We start from the raw sequence: 17,295 nt of genomic DNA, 5'->3' as shown, positions 1-17,295 counted from the left end.
CTATCCTCAATTTATAGGGAACAACTTACTTGGAGAAACTGGGGGCAACATTCTTCTTTGCATTATTGATCCTGTATGTACAACAATGATACTTAGGGGCATATTAGCAAGGGCCATATCGCCAATATTTGTATCGCCCAATCAGCAAGCTGTCGCTAACAGCAGTTAGAGACAGCTTTCAGGCAATAGCGACCAGTTTGAGGCCCACTTTGCATGTCAACGATATTTATTGCTAATGACTTGCAAAGTGGGCGTACCCAAACTGTTAGCGACTGAAAGCAGTCGCTAACACAGCTATCGCCTGTTAGCAAGGCAGGCGAAGCGTTAAAAAAATCGCACTAAGCGCGATTATCGCTATAATCTAATGCCTGCTAAAAACATAACTTACCTGTTTATCCAATGGAAGGTGGATTGTCAGGTTAAGTCCCCATTGGCGTTAATGCGCGCATATCGCTGGATTTCCAGCGATATTTACGCATTTAGCTGCTATCGCTGGATATGTTAGCACAATGGAGAAAAACGTTGCTAATAGCATGTTTTCTCTGCTAACATATCCAGCGATAGGCAGCAATAAAAAAAAATCACTAAGCACGTTTAGCGATAAATATTGCTATTCCTTGCTAATATGCCCCTTAGTTCTACAGCAAGAGAGTGTAAGATTTTTTGGTTAAGGATTTGTGTCAAATGTAGGGCAGTCAGGGCTGGATCCATTGCAGACTTTCTGGATCTCCTGGTACGAAAAAAAAAGGTTTTTCTTAGAGGTGTTGGGAATGAATCATATCTTAAATGGATATTCTGAAAATATGACCTGGATACAGCCATTGTGCTTCTATGCTGCACATTATTAGTGTATAGAAATATGCCAGAGTTTTTCAAGACTGTGAAACTTTGGGGCAGACACATTCTCCACATGCTGAAACTGAGGCATACTAAAATTAGGAAGATAACATCAAAAATCATTACCACTGTCTAAACTGGATGGAATGCCACCCAGTACTGTAATATGTTTTGCTTTAATGATCCAATCTTCTGGGTACCATAACTCGAAATGCAGATGTTGCAGCTGTAATGAGAGGTTCAAGACTCAACTATGTATCAGTATTTCAAAGCCCAGGTTCATATCCTTAGAGACCAGAAGGGAGAAACTCATAACATAGTCCCGCAATGTGTATATTTTTTTTTAGCTACAGCTAATTGGGGCTCATTCTAGTGTCAGACCTCTAAACATTGTCAGCAATGATAAGATGTGTCAACATGAGGAAGCGCTGGGTAGTTTTAATGAAGGTCACGTTTCAAATGCATGGAACTAAATAGGCTCTAAAAGAGGCATGGCATAGAACTTAATAACAATATCTTAAAGTTAAAGACTCTGGGAAACCCTACATTTTAGGAGACAATCTGCAGAGAAAAGAGATGGAATAAAAACCACCAGAGTGAGACCTGTCTTGAATTATTTCATCCAAGGTAGCAGTGGAAAGTAAAATGTATCACCTTAAATGATGACAAAGATTTCAAATAAATCAAAGAATATCAATTTAGCGACAACAGAAACATACGCTGTAATAGGAGATTTGGTGAAATGGCACCGTATATGTTCAGTACGTCAATGAGAGAGGCCCTTAACCTGAAGACAATTCATATTCTTAGGGCCTCACTATGGCGGTCCAAGGTTTGCCACACTAGTGGTGGTGAGGCAGTGACGGTCCAGCCATCGCTGCACCGGGAGTCCGACCGCCCCATTACAAGTTGGGCAGTCATACCACCATGGGACAGCTACTGCCACTAGGGAACCGCCGTTCCTTGGAGCTGGCACAGCAGTCAGCGGCTGCAATATGCTTGGCTAGACTGCAGTGGCCCTGCCAAGCATATTACGAATTTCACCTCCGCCAGCGGTGACACGGAGTTTCCTCCTAATGTAAACCACTATAGAAGAAACAATAGGGCACCTAGAGGGCCCCCTGTGCCCCCTCAACTTGTGCATGCACACAGGGGGGGGGCATAACATGTGCCCCCTGTGTGTGCATGCACAAGAGTTCCTGCACAGGATGGACTTTTCAGTCCATGCCATGCAGAAACCTTGTGAGGTGTTCCCAATACGGTGACTTTTTCAGAGGCCTTTGAAAGAGGCACCACCCTGGGAACGCTGCACCGCTCACTCACCAGACTACAAATAACTTGTAATGGGGCGGGCTGGAGGCGGTGAGTCTTGGCTGTGCAGGGGCTCGGCGGTGGAGTACTGCCTGCCCTTGCACCAGTGAAACTCATAATTGGCCCTTAGTGTTCTCAATAATGCTAGTGAGCTGGACAGCCCCAAAATGCCCATGAGCCATGCAGTCTCAGAGACAATAAGGGGTTAGTCAAATTGGTGGTTAATGATAAGGCCTAACTATGGTCAGACATGAGTGACTAGCTACGTATATAAACAATAGTTTGTCCAAATCACATAACATCTGCTATGAGAAAGAAGTTTCATGGATCTATTGAATCCATAAGGCTCACTTAAAATTAGCATCAATATTACAGTTGAATGCCTGTATGGATCCCTCTACAGTAAAAAGCTTGCCACTTGTGCTACATTCATATATTCAACCAATACATAAACCATTTCAGAAATGCTTCAAATAAGCAAACATGGGTGGCTCTAAAGCAAAATTCCATTCCCTCGTGCACCACTATTCTCACCTGCCATGGCTGAAAGTTCTGAGGATCTGCACATGAATTGTTGGCAAAGGGACCTTCCTGAGGTTTGCAGGAAATCAAATCATGAAGGGCTTGTGCCAAGGCATAGATGGCATTATAAGCAGCAAACGTAAACTTTGCTGCAAGCACTGACGAATCAAGCCCTTGTAGACTTTCTGTCCCAGAGCAGTGTCTCGTCCAATTTAATGTATTTCCGGGACCTGTTTTTTTCAACTCTCCCATCCAGATGCAGCTGAAGATCTGTTCCCAGATCTTTGTTAGAAATATGTCTCCAGGATTCTTCGATGGAATGATTCCATAGATAAATTCTTTAAACCCAGGAATGTCACTGTTTGGCACTGCCATCCCCAATGTGCCATTCAGCATTTTCCATAACTCTCTTGGAGAAAACAATGGAGAAGGCATCAAGCTTGTAATTCCAATCCAAACTTTGCCAGAGAAGCCAAGCACAGACATCTCCTTCAGTATAGGGAGGATATGAACATCATATGCATAGCAGACAATCACGGTGGCTGTGGATTGAAGCAATATCCTGAGGAAGTGGTCTAAGGAACCACGGCTGGGAACTGTTGGCAGAGTCTCAAAAAACTCAATACAGATCCGTCTTTTCTCTGCCTCTTCCTTCAGCATCTGGCTGCCTTGAAGACAAACATCATTGTTGGAGATCAAAATTCCAATCCATGTCCATTTAAATATGAGCAAAAGCTGAACTAATGCCAAAGGTTGGATGTCAACACTGGTAACTGTTCGGAGGAAAGAAGGGAATTGGGTTTTGTCACTTAGGGCAGGGAGTGCAGCTCCATGACTGATCTGTTTAAGAGTAATAAAATGTGATTTTGAACTGAGCAAAATTCTTAGAATGTGATTTAGTCATCAACACAAATTCATTATCAAATAGTTCTATGGTAATACATTTACAAGACTCATGCCATGGAATGCTTGTCTAGTGTATAGAGCATGAGTATTATTGCTACCCTTTTCTTGGGTTTTCTTTTCAGCATTCATATTTTAATGAAGAATGGCTGTGATATAAACTGATCAAACAAAAAAGCCAACCCGATAACCCCTTTTGAGCTTGGATATCTAACAGAAGAAAGGTGAACTACTGACAAGAGGAACATTTAAGCCAAGATACAGAATATAAAAATGTTTGGGATGCCCAATTAGTGGCATTAAGAATCAAAACCTGTCATTTATGTACAGTTTTTTTTAATGGAATAAGGCCAGTGAAAAATTAAAATGTAAGAAAGGCATATCAATTGATTGAATAATAAAGTAAACTTTTACAAATTATGCAACAGGGGTCATCAATAAACATCTGTTGTTCCACCCCAAGATACCCTTGGGTGAACGTGCGCTTCACAAATACACATGGTATGTTATGTTATGTTCAAAGTACAATAATATCCAAATATACATTGACAATGCACTACAAATTGTGTACTACATTTTCCATAATTCCACTTGTCAATGCAGAGATAACCCACTCTCCAGAAGTGGGCCGACCTCTCTGTTCCATCTTTTGACTTCATCATCAACACAATGTATTCTTCATGAAAGATGGACATTTGATACTGATCTTTGAAAAGCACGCAAAATTGCCCCATTGTAACAGTACAATTTTTCAAAGCATTTTATAAAACAGTGATAATAGGTCATGTTATGTCGTATGAGCTGTGTAATTGCTCCAAAAATTGATGTTAGGTGTTGCCCCATATTACTGCACCAAAGCCTCTAAAACGACCTACCATTACAACAAAAACATTTAGCATGCATATGCCTTTACCACGCATGCCATTACAACGCAAAGCGATCAGTGGTAAAGGCATGCACTTTGTAAAAGTGGTTAAAGTATATATATATCAGTGATGTGATCAGTGATGTCAATTGGATGTCATCAGTGATGTCATCAGTGATGTCATTTGAGATGTCATCAGTGATGTCATCAGTGATGTCACTGACCATGTCATGAATGATGTAATATGTGACATCATCAGCAGTGGATTGCGGGTGCGTGAAATATAGTTAGTACAACTAACTATATAGGAGCAATTTCAATGGTTTTTTAAATGCCAATACCTAACTATATATGACCTGAAACCTATGGTTTTTCAGTGAATTTGCACGGGTTTTTTAAATGCTAATACCTAACTATATATGACCTGAAACCTATGGTTTTTTCAGTGAATTTGGAAGGTTTTTTAAATGCTAATTCCTAACTATATATGACCTGAAACCTATGGTTTTTTAAGTGAATTTGCAAGGTTTTTTAAATGCTAATACCTAACTATATATGACCTGAAACCTATGTTTTTTTCAGTGAATTTGCAAGGTTTTTTAATTGCTAATACCTAACTATGTAAGGCTTGAAACCTATGGTTTTTTCAGTGAATATATATATTTAATATAATATATATAACATTTTTATTTTCAAGTTTTTTTTTTATATGATTACCGGGTCCGCGCTCCGTGAGCGCTCCATAAGCACACCAAAAACGCTCGGAGCTCTTACCCCGACAATTTTTTTAAATTTCTAAAACATAATATCTACGTTTTTAACGTACATTTTAAAGGTAGACAATATCTGCTTTAATGTAGAAAATGTTTTTTTTACACTTTTAACAACAGTATATTATTTTTTGAAGTAGTAATAAATCTCACGAGGGTAAGTCACACGTGCACGCAACGTAAGAGCTCCATCCGCGCAACGTAAAAGCTTTGAGCTCTTACCCCCGAAAGTTTTATAAACTTTAAATCGTTATATCTACGTATTCATTGCACACTGTAAAGGTACACATTATCTGGGATAATAAAGAACATGTTAATTTAAACTTTTACAGACCATATATAACTTTATTAAAGCAATTATTAATCTCGCGGGGTGCGTACTACGTAAGCGCATCGTAAGAAGACGTAAGTGCTCCGTAAACGGAACGTAAGCTTACGTAAACGCAACGTAAGCTTACGTAAGCGCTCCGTAAATGCTCCGTAAACGCTTCGTAAGCTTAGGTCCAACCATGTGACCTCAGAACAAAAGATTCTATTGGTTTATAATACTTCCTACTCCAATTCTGGAAAGACCCCTCCCATCTTCATCCTTCTTCTTTGGCTTTCGAGGAAGAAACACCTTTTTTCATCAGCACTTTGCTCCTGAAAAATCTATTGAAATGTCTGAACAGCAGCAACCGGAGCATTCAGAACATGAGGAACCTGAGCATTCTGAACACCAGGAACTTGAGAATTCTTCCAGTTCATCTTCAGATGAGTTTGTTCCTGAAACCCCTAGATCACCGAAAGAGTCCATAGTTTGGAAATTTTTTCAATTCCCAGATGGACAGAAAAAGGTAAATGCGCCTTTTGTTACATGTAAAATCTGTGACACGGTACTTTCCAGAGGGGATTCACAGAAGAAGTACAGCTTTGGAACTTATAGCATGGAACGCCATGTAAAGAATATACACCCAAACAATTGGTGTAAAGCTGTAATGAAAAGATCATCAGAGGAGCAGGGCTCTGCTCCCAGCACTTATTCTCAATCAACAGCACCACCAATGCAAGCATCAACGATTGCAATTACCCAACCAGAACTTAAGAATTTGATGATGCAAGGCATTCGTTGCCAGGAACTAATAGCCTTTGGACAAGAGTCCATCTAAGTTATCCTGCAAAAAAACAGGAGGCCTAGGTGCATCCCATAATTTTTTTCTTTATTTTTCATAGTTTGTTCCGGTTGAATAATTATCTGCCTTAAAAAGTTAATTTTTTTACATCGTTTTTCAAGCAAAACAAAAACAAAAAAACAGTTCTTTTTAGAACTACCTCTACTGGTTAAAGAAAGAACTACATTTCTATGTTTGTATGTAAAAGTTTGTCATAGTGAATGTCAAAGTGCAAAACTATAAGGATGTGGTACAGCATAAACCTATAAGGTGTTTACCTATAGTATACTGTACTACTTCCAATGCACTGAAATGTAACATATGTATATAAATATGTTACAACTCAATGGGCCAGATGTACGTAATCTCGATATACCTACTCATAAATACCGAGGGCCGGATGTAGGTAATCCCAGAATACCACTTCTTCAATACCGAATCATACCAATTCGGTATTTAAGAACTGGCAATGGGGATGTAGGTATTTTTACCGAATTAATTACCGATTCAGTGAAATTCAGTAATTACGGACTCGATAATTACCGAATCTGTATTTGCCATTGATTCCTATGGGCCTTGAAGCCCATAGGAATCAATGACAAATACAGATTCGGTAATTACCGAATTGGTAAATACCGAATCCTGCCAGGGGGAACAGGGTGTCACTTTGACACCCTGTAGCACCCCTGTTTTTGGCTTGTGTGCAATGTGACACACATACATGCCCTTAAGGAATGTATGTGTGCCACATGGCACAGGTGTACATGCACAGATGTGCATGTACACAGGAATTCGTTATTTACCACCCAATTGTATTGAGTGGTTAATACCGAATTCTTAGACGCCTCTAGCACGATCAACAGTGCTACCTACATTAGAATTTACGGATTTGGTATTTTTACCGAGTCTATATTTACCGATTCGATAATTTTACCGATTCGGTAAATACAGAATCGGTAAAAATACCAAATCTGTAAATAAATGCCTCCTACATAGGAAAAGGCATTTACCAGTCGGTAACGGCCAAATTCAGCCGTTACCGACCAGTAAATGCCTACCTACATCGCGTCCCAAATCATACCACTTCAATATTTAAGAGTAGGTAAATGGGATGTAGGTAATTTCTCTTTTGAAATTACTGAATCTGTTTAATTCAGTCATTTTACCAAATCGGTATTTACCGATTCGGTAATTGCCATTGGAATCAATGGCAATTACTGAATCAGTACATACCGATTCGGTAAAATTACCGAATTGTCAAGGGGGACAGGTTGTCACTTTGACAGCCTGTTGCACCCCTGATTCTGACTTGTGTGCCATGTCACACACATACATGGTCTTACGACATGTATGTGTGCCCCATGGCACAAATGTACATGCACAGATATGCATGTACACAGCAATTCATTATTTACCCCCAAAAAAGTTATCGTTATATCTACATATTCATTGTACAATATAAAAGTACACATTATCTGGGATAATAAAGAACATGTTTATTTTAATTTTTAAACAACATATATAACTTTTAGACAACATATATAACTTTATTTAAGCAACTTTTAAAAAACATATATAACTTTATTTAAGCAATTACAAATCTTGTAAGGGTGCGTACCAAACAGTTCTTTTTACAACTACCTCGACTGGTTAAAAAAAGAACACAATTTCTATGTTTGTATGTAAAAGTTTGTCATACTGAATGTCAAAGTGAAAAACTATAAGGAGGTGGTACAGCATAAACCTATAAGATGTTTACCTATAGTATACTGTACTACTTCCAAAGCACTGAAATGTAACATATGTATATAAATATGTTACAACTCAATGGGCCAGATGTATGTAATCTCGATTTACCTACTCATAAATACCAAATCATACCACTTCAATATTTAAGAGTAGGTAATTTGGATGTAGGTAATTTCTCTTTTGAAATTACCGAATCTGTATAATTCAGTAATTTTACCGAATCGGTATTTACCGATTTGGTAATTGCCATTGATTCCTATAAGTCTTGAGGCCAATAGGAATCAATGGCAATTACCGAATCAGTAAATACCGAATCGGTAAAATTACCGAATTGACAAGGGGGACAGGTTGTCACATTGACAGCCTGTTGCACCCCTGATTCTGACTGGTGTGCCATGTCACACACATACATGGTCTTACGACATGTATGTGTGCCACATGGCACAAATGTACATGCACAGATATGCATGTACACAGGAATTCATTATTTACCTCCGAAAGTTTTATAAACTTTAAATTGTTATATCAACGTATTCATTGAACATTATAAAGGAACACTCCGTAAATAAAACGTAAACGCAACATAAGCTTACGTGAGCACTCTGTAAACGCTCCGTAAACACTCCGTAAGCTTACGTCCAACCATGTGACCTTATAACAAAAGATGTTATTGGTTTATAATACTTCCTACTCTAATTCTTGAAAGACCCCTCCCATCTTCATCATTCTTCTTTGGCTTTCGAGGAAGCAACACCTTTTTTCATCAGCACTTTGCTCTTGAAAAATCTACTGAAATGGCTGAACAGCAGGAACCTGAGAAATCCCTAGAACAGAGAGAGAGTCCATAGTACGGAAATTTTTTAAATACCCAGAAAAATAGAAAAAGGTAAATGTGCCTTTTGTCACATGTAAAATCTGTGACACAGTACTTTCAAGAGGGGATCCACAGAAGAAGTACAGCTTTGTAACTTATAGCATGGAACACCATGTCCGAAATATACAACCAAACAATTGGAGTAAAGCTGTAATGAAAAGATCAGAGGAGCAGGGCTCTGCTCCCAGCACTTCTTCTGAAGCAACAGCACCACCAATGCAAGCATTAATGGTTGCAAATATCCAACCTGAACTTAACAATTTGATGATGCAATGCATTCGTTGCCAGAAACTAATAGCCTTTGGAAAAGAGCATTCTGAACACAAGGAACTTGAGGATTCTTCTACTTCATCTTCAGAAGAGTTTGTTCCTAAAACCCCTAGAACACAGAGAGAGTCCATAGTACGGAAATTTTTTAAAAACCCAGAAAGAGAGAAAAAGGTAAATGCGCCTTTTGTCACATGTAAAATCTGTCACACAGTACTTTCAAGAGGGAATCCACAGAAACAGTACAGCTTTGGAACTTATAGCATGGAATGCCATGTCCGGAATATACACCCAAACAATTGGAGTAAAGCTGTAATAAAAAGATCATCAGAGGAGCAGGGCTCTACTCCCAGCACTTCTTCTGAAGCAACAGGAAGCACAGGTGCATTACCAGGAGCATTTTTTCTCTTATCTGAAGATTGTCTTCTGGATGAATCTTCTAATTGAGTCCTCTTGATTGATAAAGCTTGCTTATAGGGTCTTTCTTTGCGGTTCTTGGTAGGCGTAATCTATTATGACTCTGTAGATATTTACTATCTGTTGAAAAGAAAAATATGACATATTATAGACCACTACCAACATAGCACATAGCAATTACATTAACTAAACAATATAAACACTAGTTCACATCTCTCTTTGTGTGTCTCATATCACTCTCTGCCTGCACCATCTCCCTCTTTGCATGCCTCATCTCACTCTCTCCTTCCACCATCTCTCTGTTTGTATGTGTGTGTCATCTCAATATCTGCCTACACCATCTGTCTGTTTGTGTGTATGTCTCATCTCACTTTCTGTGTCTAAAACGATTTATAATACTAAATGTTTTTTGTTGAAATGTCTGGCTTTATGTTTTTTGACAAGGAACACACTGAGTGTGTATGTGAATTAAGGAATTATATTTTCATCTTTTTCCATAATGTTAGCTGTGTGTGCTCACAATTTGTATATTTTAGCTTACAGGGTACACTTCTTTTTAAAGTGTTTCTCATGCTTGAATTCAATGCTGGTACAGAGATAGTGCTAATAGTTTAATTTGGCTTGTAAATATGCTCCTTTTTTACAAGCGCCTTGCGTAACCTTTAACATGGGTGCAAGCAGTGAATATATGGAGAGGGATAGGAATAGCAGATAGAAAACAATATGAAATGGTGTGGAAGATGCATAAAGGATTTCACTAATGGCATCAATTGAGATGGAATATAAGATAAAGAGGGGCATATTTCAAGCCGCTTGCGCAATGTTTGACATTAATGCTGGTATAGAGATAGTATAGAGATAGTGTAATGGTTTCATTGGCATATTTACAAGCCGCTTGTTCTTCATGATTTGTTTCATCTATAGGATCAATATACACCTCAGAATAAGTTGCCTCAATAAACGTTGCTGTTATTTCAAAGAAGATGTTGGTAGGCTCCTCATTTTCATTCATCATTTTATGTTAGTGTACTATTAAAAGAAAGAGAAACAGCGCTTACTGCATGATTTCCTGCTCTGGTGAGACACACTTGCTGTTCTTGAAACTTACTTATGTTGCAATCTTCTGCATCAGAGACAGACAGTGAGAGAAAGGATGCAGGACATGAAGAAGAGATGTCAAATACACATTTAAGAAAATTTTGGGGAAGAATGGAAGTATTTATGAGTAAACTTACTATGTAACACAAAAAATTATCAGTTTGCTACTGCCTCATAAATTACATTTAGTTAAGTATAAATTCTCATACAATATTTATTTACTAAATTTACATTTATTGTTGGGAATTTCCAAAATGTAAATAATTGTCTAAGATTGCATCATCAGCAATGTCAATATTGAAAATCTCCCCAAAAGAATCCTCAAACTCAATGAACTCCAAAGCTTCCATTAAATCTGAATCCAAGGATTCATCATAGAAATCGTCCATGCCATCTCCTCCATCATAAAGCTCTCCTTCAGGATTACTCTCATCAACAGGAACATCCTCAATAACTGTCACAAAAATGTCTATAACGATGTCAAATGACTCTTAATTTTCAACCATTACTGATGTAAGTGTATTATTAAAAGAAAGAGAAAGACAGTGAGATGTTGCAGGGTAAGAGTGAGATAGGGCAGAGAAAATCTATTAAATTCTATAAGAAGAGTTACTACTGTGTAAATCTCACACCAGAAATTGAACACCAAAATGTCCACACAAAAGTACCTCAGACGTTATCGTGTTTCCCTGGACAATGTATAGTATCAAGCAAGAATTAGAAGTATAAAGCACTGCATCTGATGTTGCCCTACTCAATCCATAAGTATAACAGAAAAACATTAAATAACTAACAGAAAACATGTTTCCTATTAACTTAAAGTGAACAACAGAGTTCTCCTTACAAATTAACAACTCACCTTCTAGAAAACTGTTGTACAGTAAATTCTGTCTCAATCTCACACCTCAGAATTATACCTCAAACACTAAAATCTCAAAATGGCTGTGTTTGCCTCTCATTTTTCATACATATTCAAATACCCAGCCAATCACATTTCATCACACACAAAATCAAAACCAAAGTAACATTTTAATTGGTTCAAATTATCAACACATTCAAACTCACATAATCTTCAACCTACCCCCAATACTCTCTACCAATTACCATACTAACTCTCCACAAAACACCTACCTAAACCCAAAGGTGAAAGAGTCATCACTCAATGTTTCACTCAACCAACATCTAAACACTGAAACTTGTTATTTTAATGTATTTCTTTTTTGTCTTTTTGAGCCGCGGTCCGCACACGGTGCGCGGACCGCGTGATTTTAAATTTTTTTATTTTATTTTTTTCAACCTTCGGGGTCCTTTACAGACACCATGACAAAACCTAGGGGGCTCAGGAATCTCTACCCTGCCTCCTTGTCAACTATTACACTTCTGTTTACAACCACTATCATCTGCCACAAAAACAAGATGGCGGACAACACTTCCTCATTTCGACTGAATGGAATGTTGACAGACGTCCAACAGCCAATCAGAATTCCGCGCACGCACGCTAAGGTCCGCGCACGTGCAAGGACGGTGCAAGCCCGTGAGCGCACCGTGTCCCCCCAATAGATATATAATTTGAAAAAAGTCGATTTTCTCAACAATTACTGAAGGGATTTTCACCAAATATACAAAAGGCACTTCTGCATACCAAGCTCTACCATTTTGCCAAGTTTGCAGTAATTCCATTCAGCCGTTCGGGCTGTAGCTGTGTCTAAAGGTCCTATGGAAAATTGCATTGGACTCAATTTCACATTCAATTTTCTCAAGAATTACTGGAGGGGTTTACACCAAACATACAAAAGGCACTGCTGCATACCAGTCCCTACCATTTTGCCAAATCTGGTGTAATTCCGTTCAGCCGTTCGAGCTGTTGCCTTGTCAGAATGTCCCTATGGAAAATAACATGGGGAAAACACGTTTTGGGACCCCCATTTTTTCTCGGCCCCCGCTTGACGAATCCCCCCGAAACTTTCAGGGAAGGAGCGGAGCGCAGCGAGGCAAATTTAAGGAAAATTACAGGCAGATCCCTCAATCGGCGCTAAAGTTATTCCCAATAGAATGTTCGCAATTTCCTATGGTAACTAGGTCCTAACTATATATACCTACTGGCGACCGCCAGTAGGTAATATATATATATATATATATATATATATATATTCACTGAAAAAACCATGGGTTATAGACCATATATAGTTAGGAATTAGCATTTAGAAAACCTTATTTTACTCACACAAAACCATTGAAATTCCATATATAGTTAGTTGCACTAACTATATATCGCGCACCCGCAATCCACTGCTGATGATGTCACATATTACATCATTCATGACATGGTCAGTGACATCACTGATGACATCACTGATGACATCTCAAATGACATCACTGATGACATCACTGATGACATCTCAAATGACATCACTGATGACATCACTGATGACATCTCAAATGACATCACTGATAACATCTCAAATGACATCACTGATGACATCACTGATGACATCTCAAATGACATCACTGATGACATCTCATTTGACATCAATGGTCACATCACTGATGATATCATTCATGTGACAATACAATGCATCTCCTCACACTTTAATATAACCTCTGTTACACCCAGTGTTAAATACAGAATATAATTTTTTAAACCATTGACACACCAATACTAGTTACTACATACGCACTCACTGATTCCTACATCTACACACACATTCACTCATTCACCCATACAATCATTCATACATACAATCACTCATCTTTACAACACTATCATATGCACTCATTCACCTATACAGACACTCACACTCTGCCACTCATCCATGGAGTTACTCACACACCTAGTCAGTCCTGTAAAGAATCAATCACATTTCCATTTTCTAATCTATATAGTTAAACATAGAGTACCTTACATTTTCAAACATATACTAACACATACTTACTCTCTTATACAATCATTGATACAAGAACACATTGATCTGCACAGAGTCTCACATCTCCCAGCCAGCCAAACACACACATTCAGTCTCCCATACAAATACTTGGACAATCAATCAATAACCCATATAGTTACTCATATAGCTACTGATCAACACATGCAGCAGTTTACAGAACAACAGACATAATGATGCACACATTAAGACAGTTTAGTCACTAACCCATGCATTCAGTGAGACACATTTAATCACTCACTCATACAGTCAGTCACGCACCTACTAAATCCTTCATCCAGACACTTCTACATCTACTCATTCTTCAATATGTAAAACATATTCAAACTTTACAGAAACACACAGTCACTGGATGATGTCATCAGTGATGTCATCAGTGATGTCATTTGAGATGTCATCAGTGATGTCATCAGTGATGTCATTTGAGATGTCATCAGTGATGTCATCAGTGATGTCATCAGTGATGTCACTGACCATGTCATGAATGATGTAATATGTGACATCATCAGCAGTGGATTGCGGGTGCGCGATATATAGTTAGTGCAACTAACTATATATGGAATTTCAATGGTTTTGTGTGAGTAAAATAAGGTTTTCTAAATGCTAATTCCTAACTATATATGGTCTATAACCCATGGTTTTTTCAGTGAATTTTCAAGGTTTTGTAAATGCTAATTCCTAACTATATATGGTCTATAACCTATGTTTTTTTCAGTGAATTTCATTGGTTTTTTAAAAGCTAATATCTATAGCTGTAAAATGTATTCTTCTTTAAATCAAAAAATATATTTTATATGTTTATTAATAATTTTTTTTATTATTATGTTTTGGTTCGCTCCCGGTTCGCGAACCGGGTAGCTTCCCGTTAGCTCAATTTGGTGCCGCGACTCGGTACGCGAACCGGTAAACGTTCGGTTTGCGCAACTGCCGCGTTAGAAATCAACATCGTGACGCGTCGCGGAAGCGCGACGTATCGCGTTGTCGCGTAATGCGTCTTATGACGCGCCGCGTTAGCGCACCCGGAAGTGCTCCGCGACGCGAACCGAGGCGCGAAGCGCAGCTCCCCGGAAGCGATCCGGGGCGCGTCGCGCAAGCGCGACGTATCGCGTTGCCGCGTAATGCGTCTTATGACGCGCCGCGTTAGAGCACCCGGAAGTGCTCCGGAGCGCGAACCGAGGCGCGAAGCGCAGCTCCCCGGAAGCGATCCGGGGCGCGGCGCGCAGAGCGTAACGTAAGCGTAACAGGTCATGTGACTTGTTAATAAAACTTTTCATTGGTTCATTTCACTTTTGGTTTCCTAATGATGTAAGGCTAGGTCTTGTGACCTAAAAATAACACTTTTCATTGGTTTAGAACTATTTTTTTCCAAAATGATGAAAGCCCCCACCTTTTTTCTCACTCTGACTTTCAACTTTGAGAAAGGAAGACCTATTTTGCTGAGTAGAAAATGGCTTCAGTAGTAGCTGCAGCTGGTGGACCCCCACCACCACCACCACCACCAAGTAAGAGAGGTCCACCTCCACAGTTCATTCCCAACACAGAGGAGGAAGAGGATGAAGAACAGAAAGAGGAAGTACAGCCAACACAGTTTTTACGTGAGGAGCCCCGGGTATCTCACCACAAAAATAGTTTTATTTGGCAGTTTTTTTCTTTTCCTGAAGGACAAAAAAAAGTGAATGCTCGCTATGTGACATGCCTCATATGCAAAGAAGATTTATCAAGAGGCACAGATAAGAAGTATAGTTACGGCAACTATACTATGCATCGTCATATGCAGAGGTGGCATCCACTAAATTACAGCAGGGCAGAGATTCGTGACCTTCAAGACAACCCCCCAACTCCTGTGGCCAGGACATCGGCACAGGTAACTCTGTAGGGGCCAGAGGCACGGGAAACAGTGCCAAACATTCAAGAAAACTTTGTGCACATGAAAATAGTGTGTATCTATTGCGGTAGCCTACTCTCATGTGCCAATATGAGTATTAATTTGATAAACAGAGCATATGAAAACCACAAGTGCTCTAAACGCCCCAAAAAAAAATTTTTTTTTTTGCTCCTGTTGAGCCCTTTGTAATGCCTGTTTTTCGTTGTTTCCCCCCCAAAAAAAACAAAAAAAACATAAAATTGTTCACAAAATCCAAAAAAAACAAAAAATGTTCAGAAAAATAAAAAAAAATATAAAACAACAAAAACATTAAAAAAAAGTTATTTTCAGAACTACCTCCCCTTTATAAAAAAATTGCTAGAATGTTTAGCACTCTGGCAACCTCTATTTCTTTTGGTTCGCTTCCCGGTTCGCTCCCCGGTACGCGAACCGGGAGCGAACCAAAACATTTTTAAAAAAAAAAAAGAAGAGTAAGTATAAGGGAAGTAAACAGAGAGTAATGTTAAAAGAAAGACAGCTATAGGGAGTAAACCAGAGATACTGTTTAATAGATTTATTTACCGAAGAAAAGATGGAAGAGGGTATAATTGTGAAAAACAAAATAGATAAGGAAGTGAAAGAAAAAAAGGAGAGTAGAAGAATAACAAAGAAGAGTTTCTTAGAGAATATGAGTGAATGTTCAAAATAAGATTAAAACATGTGGAATAACAGAGAGAAAAAACAGAAAGCAGAAAAGAAGAAGTAACAGAAAAAGAATAATTGAAACAGCAAAGAAATCTAAATAACATAGGGGCATATTATCAACATAGGCAATAAAAGTTTTGCAGCTTTTATCAGCAGAAATGTGTCGCTAAAGCCGCTTTTGCGGCAGAAAACTGCCGCTAAAACCGCTTTTGCAGCAGTTTTCTGCCGATAAAAACAGCAATAATTTTATTGGCTGTGTTCATAATATGCCCCTTAGTGTGCTTCAACTACACAGAGAAAGCATAATGAACAAGTAGTGAAAGAGTGATCAGTCAAAGACACTAAGAGTAATAGAGACAGAGTGAGTGAACAAGAGTGAGGAACTATGAGAAGAGAGGGACTGAGAAAAAGAGTGGAAGCAGTAGAGTAAGTAAGTAATAGAGAAAGGAATGAGGGAAGTAGCAAAGGCAGGAAAGTGAGGGTTAAAGAAATGAAGCAGTGGAACTAATAGTAGTTAAATGTGATAGAAATGTAATGAAAAGAGTACAAAACATTTACCTTATAATTGTCGTTAACTTAGTCACTTGTTATTTTTATACTTTCAATCTGTGAAAGAGAGAACAAACATTTGAAAAATATTAAAACATGTATTTAAAAATTAGAAAAGACAAGGGAAAAGATTGAAGGACAAACAGTTTTTCAACAACTTTGACACTTACAGAAGCCTCTGCTTCTCCAGGCCCCCTACACAGTCCTAAAGATATACATTTTAAACTAACAGTATCTTGATGCAGATGAAGTGAGGCCTATCTTGGAACATGGTGCATCTTTTGCACTGCTGATGTCTCACAACAGATGTGCAATGGCAGCGCAAAAGAGGTGCACAGCCATCATAAAACTGTCCCTAACATTTTCAATGATTGTTTCAGGATGGCAATAAGGTGTGTCCTATCCAGACGTTTGTTTCAGGTGAGGCCTACTCAGGGTTGCAGATCAAATTTAGGCTTGTTGAAGAGTACA

The 17,295-nt window shown here is 38.6% G+C and overlaps 1 protein-coding gene across 1 annotated transcript in view; it reads right to left on the bottom strand.

The window, feature by feature from the left end:
- The window catches only part of LOC144783923 (extracellular calcium-sensing receptor-like), a 96,699-nt gene that overhangs the window by 14,498 nt on the left and 64,906 nt on the right, over positions 1-17,295 (bottom strand). The window contains exon 3 of the mRNA XM_078662658.1: positions 2,683-3,510. Coding sequence (XP_078518784.1) covers positions 2,683-3,510 — 828 coding nt within the window. The remainder of the gene's footprint in view (positions 1-2,682; positions 3,511-17,295) is intronic.

Source organism: Lissotriton helveticus, chromosome 10, assembly GCF_964261635.1.
Source record: "Lissotriton helveticus chromosome 10, aLisHel1.1, whole genome shotgun sequence".
Classification (NCBI taxonomy): Eukaryota; Metazoa; Chordata; class Amphibia; order Caudata; family Salamandridae; genus Lissotriton; species Lissotriton helveticus.
The sequence above is the reverse complement of the archived record's forward strand: the minus strand, read 5'-3'. Positions and strand labels throughout refer to the sequence as shown.